This window comes from Chiloscyllium plagiosum, unplaced genomic scaffold, assembly GCF_037043375.1.
Source record: "Chiloscyllium plagiosum isolate Xiang-an unplaced genomic scaffold, Cpla_swu_hap1 HiC_scaffold_18, whole genome shotgun sequence".
Taxonomy (NCBI): domain Eukaryota; kingdom Metazoa; phylum Chordata; class Chondrichthyes; order Orectolobiformes; family Hemiscylliidae; genus Chiloscyllium; species Chiloscyllium plagiosum.
In genome coordinates, this window is record NW_028270156.1 from 45,059,074 (window position 1) to 45,072,144 (window position 13,071).

Sequence of the window (13,071 nt, forward strand, 5' to 3'; positions counted from 1 at the left end):
ATTGGGGCTTTAATGTGATGTAAATACATAGCAATAAGGCTATTGCTGCTCAATGGTGTGATTTTGAAGTTCCCATTGAAGGCATGAGTGGAAAATCACAAACATTTTTCATGATGTTGAGATTCTGACTTTTTTCCAGTACTTCCCTACCTGCTAGCCATTGCTCATGCCACACCAAAGTAGGGAAATTTCCACCCATTACCTTTGATCCTGATAAAAGCTTTGAATTGGAATTAAATGAGAGCTTTAATGCACAAATACGAAACATATCAACCTGCAATAAACATTAAGGGCTAACAGTTACAATACTCGATGAGTAACCCGAAGACTGGCGGCAAGGAAAAGGTGTAGTTCACCCAATAATAGTGCCAAGTTGACAAGGCAGATGCACCTCAGGTCTCTGGTGTGGGCAGCATGGTGGGTTGCTACCTGCACAACTACCTGCATATGAAGAAGCCATTAACATATTGGCTTCTTCTCGTTAACACTCAATAATGGCTGATCCGCTATGACTGATTAGATCCCTGAACCCAGTCAAGTGCAGAGAATTAATGGCAGCATTCTCCAACCCTTAAATCTCAGAGTCACTGATCACAGATAAGACAAAGGAAAACAGACTACAAGAGTAGGCTTGCTGAGAATATACAAACTGATTGTAAAATCTTAAAAGGGGAGCACTTCTGGATACAAATAAGAAAAAAAACCTTAAAAGGGAGGGGTCTTATAATGCAGTCGTAGTATCCTTATCACTGGATGAGGAGGCCTGGACTCAAGTCTCACCTGCTGCAGAGGTGAGTAATAATATTTCTGAACAGGCTGATTAGAAAATATCTGAAGTCTTTAAAAAATCCCTTCCCTAACTCTCCCTCACCTTTGATGGTCTGCAATGGCCTGAATGGACTTTACATGTAAATTCATCAGTTGAAAAACATAGACGATTTACTGATAGTGATGGACAGATGAAAAGAAAATTGCAGGTGATTTGATGATGGGAGAAAAGTCAGTTGTATATACGAGCAATTCTGGTTAAATTATAAAAACTAAAATCTTAAAGGCAGGGTTCTTGTGCTGCACTGTTAGTGTCCTGACCACTGAGCCAGAAGAGCTTGGGTTCAAGTCCCACCTGAACCAGAAACATATCGTAATGCTTCTGATCAGGTTCATTAAAAAAATATAAAATCTTAAAGGTCCAGGCAAAAGCCTATGGAGGGGGTCAAACCAGCCTACTATCTGCCCCTGTTCTATGGCTGAGTTCATGCCTGCCTGTCCTTGGTGAGGGAGCACACCATGTCCACCAATATTCTCGATGCCTTTACAGACAGGGACTGTAGGGACTAGAGTACTTTCTCTCTCCTTTCATGTCCATTTTGATTTAGGGCCTTCTTACCTCTCCTTCTCCATTAATGGTCTGCATCGCCCTTAATGTGCTGTGCTTGTAAATTTAATCAATTAGAAAATTAGCGATTTACTGGTGGTGATTAATGGATTAAAAAAGCATGGATGATGGGGGGGTGGGGGAGAGGAGAGGTGGAGAAAACAAACTCAGTTGTACGTAAGAGCACTTCTGGATATAGGAAAGAAAATTTCGAAAACAAAAGTTTTACTCTACTAATCCCCAGGGCCCAAATTCTACATCTCAGGAGTACTGAAAGAAATAGCCCTAGAATTATTGGATGCATTGTGGTCATCTTTCAAGATTGTCAACTCTGAACAATTTTTATAGATTAGAGTCTAGCAATGTCTCCCTACTAATTAATAAAAGGGGAGACAGAGTAAACAGGGAATTATGGTCTTGCCAGCCTGACATCTGCAGTCAGAAAAAAATACATGAGACCATTATAATCAAACTAATAGCTGAACACTTGGGAAAACAGTGACAGAATTGGACAGAATCCGCATGAATTTATCAGAGGAATCATGCTTGACAAAGCCACTGGAATTCTCTAACTAGTGAAGTTGGTCAAGGGAAACTAGAGAATGTGGATTATTTGGACATTCAAAAGGCCTTTGACAAGGTCTTATATAAGAGATTGACATGTACATTTAAAATACGTGGGATTTGACATGGATAGAGAACTGGTTGGTAGACAGGAAACAAAGGGTAGGAATAAATGGATCACTTTCGGAGAGGCAGTAAGTGATGAATGGGGTACTACAGCGATCAGTGCTTGGACCCCAACTACTTAAAATAAATGTTACATGATTTAGAAGAGGGAACTAAATGCAATATCTCCAAGTGTGTAGACAACACAGAGTTTGGTGGCAGAATGCAGGGATTGTTCAGTCAGATTTGGACAAGTTGAGTAAGTGGGCAAATGCATGGCAGATACAATAAATGTCGATAAGTGAGAGTTGTCCACTTTGATAACAAAAACAGGAAAGCAGATTATAATCTGAATGGTGATACATTGGGAAAAGGAAAGGTGTAATGAGATCTGGGTGTCCTTATACACCAGTTGTAAGAGTAAGAATGTAGGTGCAGCAGGAGGTGAAGGCAGCAAATGCTATTTTGTTTTTCATAGCAAAAGGATTTGAAGCAGGAATGTCTTGCTGTAATTGTGCAGGGCCTTGGTGAGACTACACATGGGGTACTGCATGCAGTTTTGGTTTTATCTGAAGAAGCATGCTCTAGCAATGGAGGAAGTATAACAAAGCCGTACCAGACTGATTCCTGGCATGGTAGAACTGACATATGACGACAGGATGGATCAGTTTGTACTATATTGAAAGTTTAGCAGAATGAAGGGGATCTCATAGAAACCTACAAAATTCTCACAGCATTTGACTGGGTAAATGCAGAAAAGTTGTTCCTGATGACTGAGGAGTCCAGAACCAAGGTCACAATTTAAGGACACAGGGTAGGCCATTTCGGTCTGAGATGAGGATGAATTTCTTTACTGACAGAGAGGTGAGCCTGTGGAATTCTCTACTACAGTAAACGGTTGAAGCTAAGAGACAATGTTTTCAAGGGGGAGTTAGATATAGTTCCTTGGGCTAAAGGAATCAAAGGATATGGGAGAAAGTAGGAAGTAGGTACTGAGTTGGATGATCATACTGAATGGTGGAGTAGGCTTGAAGGGCTGAATGGGCTACTCTTGCTCCTGTTTTCTATGTTTCTTTATTACCAATGACTAATCTGGTTTAGGATTACAAATTATACTCTAAATAATATGATACTTATTGTGATCTAACAGCCAATTGAATATTTCAGTTCTCAAATTTAAGATGCTGACAGATTTATAAGCCAACTTTAAGGAGGATTTATATAATGACAGATACCTGAAAGGAATTACAAATTAGCAGCATCAGAATTATGCATAAGTTCATGTCCCAAATTTCACCCAACTGTAAGTCACTCGGAGCCTAAGGTTAGAAGAGGTATTAAGTAATTACTTTGTATCTGTCTTTATCGACAAAGCTGATGCTGCCTATGTCTTGATATCAGATGAGGAAACTCAGTCACTAGATGATTTAAAATTGATAAGCAGGAGGTATTGGATAAGCTGTCAGTATTTAAAGTCAATATCACACTGGGACCTGATGAGATGCAACCAGGATATTGAATGAAGTCAGAATGGAAATTGCAGAGGCACTGGCAATAATCTGTCACTCTTCCATTGTTTCAGGGATGGTGCTGGAGGACTGGAGAATTGTAAACATATGCCCTTGTTCAAAAAATGTTTTAAAAATCGCCCAGCAATTGCAGACCAGCCAGTTTAACTTCAGTGGTGAAGTTATTCTATAAACAATTATGGAGGATAAAATTAATAGTCATATGTTAAAATATAGGTTAATTCAGAAGAGACAGCACCAGAAGTCCTGAACGGTTTGATTACCTTGCTGAAGTGTTTTCAAGAGGGAACAAAGAGGGTTGATTAGGGCAAGGCTGTTGATGTCAGGTACATGGACTTTCAAAGACTATTTAATCCAGCACCGCACAACAGATTTACAGTAAAGTTAGGGTTTATAGAATAAAAGAGAAAGTAGCAACATGGATACAAAATTAACTGAGTGACAAGGAACAGTAATTGTCAATCAATATTTTTCAAGATGGCGGAAGGTTTGTAATGGAGATCCCTAGGTATTGATTAGGACTAATGCTTTTCCTGACATGTCAAGGTGGTCAGGAAGTGTTGGTGTGCAGGCAACAGTTTCATAGTTTACAGATAACATACTTGAAATAATTGTAAATTGTAAGGAAAATAGTGTGAACTTCAAAAAGCCATTGATAAATTGATAGAATATACAGACATGTGGCAGATGAAGTTCAATATGGAGAAGTGTAAAGTGATATACTTTCGTGCAAAGAACATGATGAGACAGCATAAAATTAAGAGTACTATTCTAAAGGGTGTGCAGGAACAGACAGATCTGGGTATATACGTGCATAAATCATTAAAGGTAGAGAGAACTGTTAAAAAAAGCACACAGTACAGGCATACAGCACAAGATCAGGCTTATACTGAACTTATCTAGCTCACTGATTAAACCTCAGCTGGAGTGCTGTGTGCAGATCTGGGCACCTCATTTTGAGGAGGATGTGAATCAAATGGTAAGTGTGCAGAAGAAGTTTAACAAAATTATTCAGAGATGAGAATCTTCAGTTATGAGGATAGATTACAGAAGTTAGGGCTGTTTGCCTTGGAGAGGAGCTGGCTGAGGAGGAATTTGTTACAAGTTTTCAATATCACATGGAGTCTGAACAGATAAGGAGAACTTGTTCTTGCTTGTACCAGAGTGTACAGTATTAAAGTGCTTTGCCAAAAAAGTAAATTGGAATTGAGAAAAAAACTTTTTCATGTAGCAAATAGTTTGGGTCTGGAATGTGCTGCCTGGAGTTACAGTTGAGGCAGGTTTAACTGAGGTATTCAAGAGGTCATTGGACGTTTATTTAAAAAGAACGATGTGAAAGGGAAGAGGCAGGAGTTTGGTATGAGGTCAAAATGTTCAGTCAGTGCAGAGAGCATTCTGTGATTCGATATCACCAATATTCCATTATCAGTGTTGATATATTTCAAGGATGACTTTTTACAAAAAAAAATATGATTCAGCGTTGTAGTATCGTGTGTGTGTGTGTGTGTGTGTGTGTGTGTGTGTGTGTGTGTGTGTGTGTGTGTGTGTGTGTCAGGGGGTGTCAAGAAGTCAAATAGCTCTTCTGATTTCAGGAGACAAATATAAATGCCTGAATGTCACTGAGCTGGCAATCTGTAATATCCAAGCCAATACTCTATTTTTAACTTGTGCCCTGCAGGTGACCTATGATTTTCCTTGTGTTATCAAGTTTCAGATTAGTAGCCTAGTACGTAAGCTTTACTACCATTTACTACCATTTACAAAATAGCAGTATAGTTGGCAGTCTTCTATTCTATTACACCAAACATAAAACTAATTTTTACTGAACTTTAATATAATTAGGAATTCAAACAGGCATAGTTTGAAATTTATATCTAACAATAGTGAAAAACTAAAAAGAATTATATTATTACACAAAGAACATAATTTAATGCAAATAGCATATAGATTAGAAATAATTTTATACTTATTTTCAGTCTTACATGACAGGAACTATACTTGGCCACTAAATGGAAGCAAAAGTGCTGGGGGAGATTTTGAAACCCCTTGCTCAGTTGAAACAAAATAATAATGGTGGGTAATGACTTACTGGTCCTCTCTCACTGATGGTGCGATCATCCCTATCTAAACCATGTTGAGAAATTAGGCATGTAGTCAGCCTGCTTGAGTCAGGTGGTGGTTTTCTCATATAGAAAGGAAACCAACAGCCTTTAGGACAACATGAGGTAGTGTGTGTGCAGACCAACTTTGCACAATATCAGGTGGAACTCCAACTAAAGGGAAGCCTAAAAGGCATGCTTTGATTAATTATTTTTAAGAGGCTGAAAGGAACAGGAGGACCACAACCTGATTGAGTATATATTTCTGGGATTTCAGAGCAGCAAGGGAATTAGAAACAAAAGTATTGTTTGGTCTTTTTTGGTTCATAGTTTGAAGGTTCTTTTAACAGGATAAGTTGCTCAAGATTGGGGAACCTGCACAAAGCAAAGAGTGACACCACAGAAAACCCCCATAAATTCATTGGTTAGGAAAAGCTCCTAATTTTACTGTTATAATTATTTTCAGATTAAAAGCAAATAGGAAAAGTATTTTACAGATTAAGTCTAAAAGACCAGTAGGAAAACAAAAAGAGCTAAGTAAACAAAATAGAAACACAGGTCCAGGCGATTTGTTGTACCTGCATGATGCAGGAGTTGGTGGACCCCATTTTGGTTCATTCTGACAATATTTGTATCAAATGTCAGTTTCTCTGACTCAGAGTTTATGACCTGGAGTCTGTGCTTCGAGATGCGACACATCAGGGAGAAGGAGAGTTACCTGGAGGCTGTGTATCAGGAAGCAGTCAACTTTTAAGATCAACTATCTCAAATTTGGTCTGTGGTCAGGGACAGGAGGGTGTGACTACGAATGAGGAAGGTAGACAGATCCAGGAGGTAGTGCTGGAGGAGCCTCACTCTTTGATATTCACTAACAGATTTGAGACTCTTATTCCCTCTATGGAAGGAGAGTGAGGGCTGCAGGGAGGATGAACAAATTAACCATAGCACACTGGTGGCATTCAAGAGTGGGAAGAAGAGATGTGTAATTGTAATCGGGGATCGTATATTCAGAGGAACAGATATTGTTCACTGTGGCCAGCATCGAGAGTCCCAAAGATTGTGTTGCCTGCCTTGTGTTCAGGTTCAGGATCTCTCATTTGAGCTGCAGAGGAACTTGGAGTGGGAGGGTAAAGATCCATTGTTGTGGTCCATATAGGTACCGAGGATAGAGGTGGAAAGAGGAAAAAAGTTCTGCTGAGGGAACATAAGCAGCTAGTGGCTAAATTAAAGCAGAACCAAAAGGGTAATAATCTCTGGATTATACCTGAGCCCCGAGTTAATTGACAAGATTGAAGAGGTAAATGCATGATTCAAAGATTGGTATGGGAGAAATAGGTTTTAATTTGTAGGACATTAGCACCAGTACTGGGGAATAAGGAAGCTGCTTTAAATAGAATCCCTACAGTGGGGAAGCAGGCCATTTGGCCCAATGAGTCCATCCTGACCTAACCCCTATCCTATCCTTGTAACCTTACATTTCCAATGGCTAATCCACCTAGCCTGCACATCCCTGTACACTATGAGCAATTTAGGATGGCCTATTAACCTAACCTGCACATCTTTGGACTGTGGGAGGATACAGTTACACCTGGAGGAAACACATGCAGACACGGGGAGAATGTGCAAACTCCACACAGTCACCCAAGGCTGGAACTGAAGCCGGGTCAATGATGTTGCGAGACAGTGGTGCTAACCACTCAGCCACTGTGCTACCCCTGTCCTAATGGCATACACTCCACTTGAACCATATTGGGACCAAAGTCCTAGCAAATACTAACATGAGCATAACTAGGGTTGTAGTTAAAGCTTTAAATAGGTGTGGGTTCAGTTACTTGGAAAACTAGCATTTCAAAGGTAAAGGAGAAGGTAGGATTGAAGGTCAGTGATGTGGCCGATTGTTATCAGAAAACAAAAGCAAGGGACAGAATGTGTGAATGTGATATTGCACCAAGGAACCATAATAATGTAGGGAAATTTGATAATAGAACAAGCTTTAAGGCTTTGTATCTTAATGCACACAGCATTTGCAATAAGGTGGACAAATTCATGGCGCAAATAGGAAATGGATATTATGTTATAGCCATTATAGAAACATGCTTACAAAGAGATCAAAACTGGAAACCTAACATTTGTGGATGTTTGACATTTTGGAAAGTCAGGAGGAATGAATAAGGTGGTGGGACAGCACCACTGGTAAGGGATGAAATGAGGACAGTTGTGAAGGACAATCTGAGCTCAAATAATGTAGAGTCCATTTGGGTGTAGGTATAAATTAGAAAGGGAAAGATGACACTGGTAGGAGTAGTGTACAAACCCCAAATAGTAGCCACTGTGTGGCAAAGGATATAAATCAACACATAGGAGAAGCATGTGAAAAGAATAGAGTACTAATCATGGGTGACTTTAATCTTCATGTTGATTGGATTAATCAAATTGGAAGAGTTACTATGACAACAAATTCATCGAGTACATCAGGATAGTTTCCTAGTGTGATATGTTATGGAGCCAACCAGGGAAACAGGCAACCTTGGATCTGGTAATGGATAATGAGGCAGGCTCAATAAATGACTTTAGACCAAAAGATCCCCTATGAAGTAGTGATCTTAACAGGATAGAAATTAATTTTCTGTTTGAGAGCGAGAAACCTGATTGGAAACAACTGTGTTTAACTAAAATAGAGGGAATTACATTCAAGTGGGGACAGAATTAGCTAAAGTTAGCTGGGTGGATAGATTAGTGGGAATGACAGTAAGAAAATAATGGCAGACATATCAGGAACTATGTCATGACTCTTTGAAAAGATGTATCCTATTAAGAAGAGAAGATTCTAAGAAATGGATAAACTAACCATGGCTAACCAATTAAGTTTAAGGAGAGATTAAGTTGAAAGTAAAATAATATAAGGAGACCAAATTCAGTGATATCCTCAAATTCTAGGAAGAATTCAGAGTTCAGCAAAGGAAGACTAAAAAGGTTATAAATACAGGGAAAATAAACTGCAAGGGCAAACTAGCCAGGAATATTAAAACTGACAATAACAGCTTCTATAAATACATAAAACAGAAAAGAGAAGTCAAAGTGAACATAGGCCCCTTTGAAAATGAATTTGGGGAGACAGTTATGGGGAACAAATGAATAGCAGAGGAGCTAAACAGATATAAACAGTCTTTATAGTGGAAGATACTTCAAAAATCCCATTAATACTGAAGAATATGGGGGCAGAATTAAGTGCCATCATCATCAATAGAGAAGTATTATTATACAAGATGATAGGGCTAAAAACAGCCCGATGGCTTGTAACCTAGAATCTTAAAATGGGTAGCTACAGAGATAGTTGTATTTTTCCAAAAATCCCTGGATTCTGGAGAAAAACCAGAGGATTGGGAAAAATGTCAATGTGACACCCTCTTTAAAAAGGGAGGGAAAAAGCCAGTAACTACAGGCCAATTAGTCTAACATTTATTGTTGGAAAAATATTGGAATTAATTATTAAGAAAACAATAGCAGAACATTTTAAAAAATCATAGTCTAATCAAGCAGAGTCAGCATAGCTTGATGAAAAGAAAAAAAATGTATTAGAGTTTTTCAAGGAAGTCTCAACCAGAGGGGAACCAGGAGATATGTTGCTATGTGGATTTCCAGAAGGCATTCAACAAGGTACCTCACAAAAGGTTAAGTCACAAGATAAGAGTCCACAATGCTAGAGGTAGTATATTGACAATGGATAGAGAATTAGCTATCAGACAGGGAATAGCAAGTGAGGATAAGGGATTCTTTTTCAGGTTGGCAACCTATGACCAGTGAGGTTCTACAGGGATTAGTGCTGGAATTGCAACTGTTTACAATATAGATTAATGACTTGGACAAATGAAGCAAATGTACAGTAGTCTAATACAGCCAGCACAAAAATAGGTGGAAAGGCAGATTCGCAAGAGGGATATCAAACTGTTTGTAGGTAGATATTAATAAGTTAAGTAAGGAAGCAAAAAGTTGGTAAATGGAGTATAATTGGGAAAATGTGAAGTGGTTCATTTTAGAAGGGAGAACAAAACAGTATTATTTAAATGGAGAAAACTACAGAAAACTGCAAGACAAATGGACTTGGAGGTACTTATGCACAAAACACAGACACCTAGCACGTGGGTGCAGCAGATAATCAGGAAGGCTAATGGAATGTTGGCCCTTATTTCAAGGGAGTTGGAGTATAAGAATAGAGAAGTTTTACTGCAACTGTACATAGTGTCTACAAGTACAATAAGCAATTTTGGTCCCCTTATTTCAGAAAAGATATTATTTCATTAGAGGCTGTTCAGAGAAGGTTCAATAGAATGATCCCCAGTATGATGGAATTGTCTTATGAGGAAAGATTAAACAGATTTGGAATCTGCTTATTGGAGTTTCAAAGAATGAGAAGTGATTTCATTGAGACATATAGGATTCTTACAGGGCTTGACAGAATAAATGCTGAGAGGATGTTTCTCCTCATGGGAGAGTCTTAGACTAGAGGGCATTGTCTCAGAATTAAGGGGCACCAATATGAGTCAACTGAGGAAGAATTTATTTGCCCAGATGGTTGAGTGTCTTTGAAGCTCCTTGCCACAGACAGCTGTGGGGGCAGAGTCCTTGTCATGTTTAGGTCTGAGACAGATAGATTATTGTTTATTTGGGGAGTAAGGGTTTTGGGGAAGGGGCAGGAAAGTGGAAGCAAAGAGTTATCACTCAGCCATGACCTACTGAATGGCGGAGCAGGTTCAAAGAACCAAATAGTCTACACCTGTTTCTATTTCTTATAGTCTTATGGTTTGGCATGAGCTGAATTATAATAGATTATAGGTGTGGGCGTGCACATGACTTGCAAAATATGGGAACGTGGAGTGAGTGGTGATGAAATTTAGAGGGCCTAATGATTGACAAAGTTAAAGAGAAAACTGAAATGAGCCTTTTAAGCAGACTATCTCAGCACTTGGCAATTCTATGGTTGCCTCCAAATTGTGTGTCAGACCCAGTTTATCCTGCATTTGCCTCCAATTCCCCAAGGATCCTGCCACTTGGGCATCTTTTCCTGAGGTGGCTGAGTGGAACCAGAACATTTCCCAAGTTTGCTTACCTGCCTTGGGGAGAGAAATTTCAAGTCCTTGACATAGCCATAGAGATCTACTGCAAGAAAAAGGCCCTTCATCCCATTTGCATCTGCACCAGTCAAATACAATCACCTAACTATTCTAACCCCATTTTCTAGTACTTGGCTCATATTGTTATTTGCCATGGCATCACAAGAACACATCTAAATACTTCTTAATTGTGAGGGTTGCGGCCTCTACCATCCTCACAGGCAGTGAGTTCCAGGTTTTCATCACCTTCTGGATAAGAACATTTTTCCTCACAACTCCTCTAAACCTTCTGCCCTTTATTTTAAATCTATGTCTCAGGTCATTGATCTGTCCACTAATGGAAAATGTTTCTTCCTGTCTACCTTGTCTATGCCTCTAAATTTCATATATCTCAATAATGTTCCCTCTCAATCTTCTCTGTTCCTAGGAAAAAACCCAAGCATGCCAAATCTCTCTTAATAACTGAAACTCTCTAATTCAGCTAACATCCTCGTAAATTTCCTTTGCACCCTCTCCAGTGCTAGTGTTTCAACCGTTGACATGATCCCCAACCACCCATGTTTTGGGAATTAATATATTGCCCTTAGTCTCTAAAATTCAGGTTATCCCATGTGACTATGTATGTTTTTCCTGCCCTCTTCTCCAGCATTCTCCTGTTCTCTCTTCTCATTTTCCACCAGCTGTCATTAAACTTATCGCCTATAGGATGCCCACATCTGACTCCTCAACCTTCTTCTTATGTACAAAACTCAGTATCCATTTTCTCTCCGTTGTCTCATTCATGTTAATGTAATTAATTTAATTTGGTACTCAATCAAAGATCTAGGGAAACTGGTAGAAGAGGCACCTCAGCCAAATTTCTGGCACTTCAGCTGCAATATTACTAGATGTATGGCAATAGTGGGTAGGTAGGGCATTTAATTATTGCTCCTACAGTTTTTGGCAGCACCATGAGTAACGACAGAAGTAATAAAAGAATAACAAACACAATAAAGCAAATGATGTGAGGCTCATTAAAATTTAAAGAAAACAGAACTTCTTACCATATGCTTCTTAAGCTTTGGCACGAGTTTACTTAAAATCTGATCATGGTGTGCCTGGAACCGTTGGAGCTTTGGAAATCCAGGAATAAAAAACCCTGAAAATAAAATAATTAACTTATTTAATGAATTTATGGTCAAAACATAACTTCAATACTGACAGTGGTATTGAAATTGGGCCTTGTTTCACTTGTCTTACAGACTCCATTATCCTCTTGCCAGTCTTAAACACCACCTCATCCAACTGTCCTATTGTCCTCTTGTCCTTTCTTGAGGGCGCGTGAGACAAATTACCCAAAATTGATTATTTGAAATGTGTGAGCTGCTATTGAGGTACAACAGGTATCAACAGCTCACTACATTTTTGTGTTAAGGTTCCAAGAGCCTATTTTGGGTAGATTTAAGGCCCCTTTGGGCATATCATCTGAACCAAACAACATTTGCCACAATAGATTCTATATTCAACATATAATCATGCTAACTCAGCGAAAGGAGGAATTTTGGGATTCTCACCTCATTACTCCATAAATGTTAGCAATCTGCCTTTCGGCATTTATTTATCATTAATGGTTTGCTAATTTTGTATTAAAGAGGCTTGACAACAAAAGTGGATTGGGCTTCAAGCCTTTGACACTTGTGATTTCTTTGAGAATCAGAGGTGAATAATTATTCTGGTTGTTATAAAAAATAAAATATAATTGAAATTGAGATTGTGAACTGAAAGTAGTTGAATATAACCAATAAGAAAGCAGAAAAATGATAGACAAAGGCACTGCATAATTATGTCAGAAATGTTATAGTAAAATTGGATTACTTGTAAACACCGTAACTTTCTATTTTTCTGTTTTTGATTGTGGACTTAAATAGGAAAAAGACTGATTTAAAAGCCAAGGATTGTTGAAGGATTACTGCACTTTTAAAAACAAGTCATCTGACATACATTGTAACCACCAATCAACAGTTGGAGTAAAGTGCTACACTAATTCTTCTTTTCTACTCGTCTAAACAAGTAACAAGTAACACTCCCATTGCTGGTGGATATTGAACCCATGCCTTTTGACCCAGAGGTAGGGCAACTATCAGCACATTACAAGATTCTTTTTGATAATCCTCTACTATATTTTGGAAAAGTAGGGAAAAGCTTTGCAGAGATCTGAACTTGTGATTTCCTGTTAACTATGTAGGTACTTTTAACAAACTCAGCCAAACATATGTATTTTTAATCAACTTGTTCAGATATATTTGTGG

At 38.7% G+C, this 13,071-nt stretch overlaps 1 protein-coding gene across 5 annotated transcripts in view; it reads right to left on the reverse strand.

Moving 5' to 3' along the window:
- Positions 1 to 13,071, reverse strand: part of LOC122557824 (uncharacterized) — a 272,621-nt gene that overhangs the window by 68,910 nt on the left and 190,640 nt on the right. For all 5 annotated transcript variants that reach the window (XM_087996567.1, XM_043705913.2, XM_087996568.1 and 2 more), the window contains one exon: positions 11,827 to 11,921. In XM_087996567.1, coding sequence (XP_087852693.1) covers positions 11,827 to 11,921 — 95 coding nt within the window. The remainder of the gene's footprint in view (positions 1 to 11,826; positions 11,922 to 13,071) is intronic.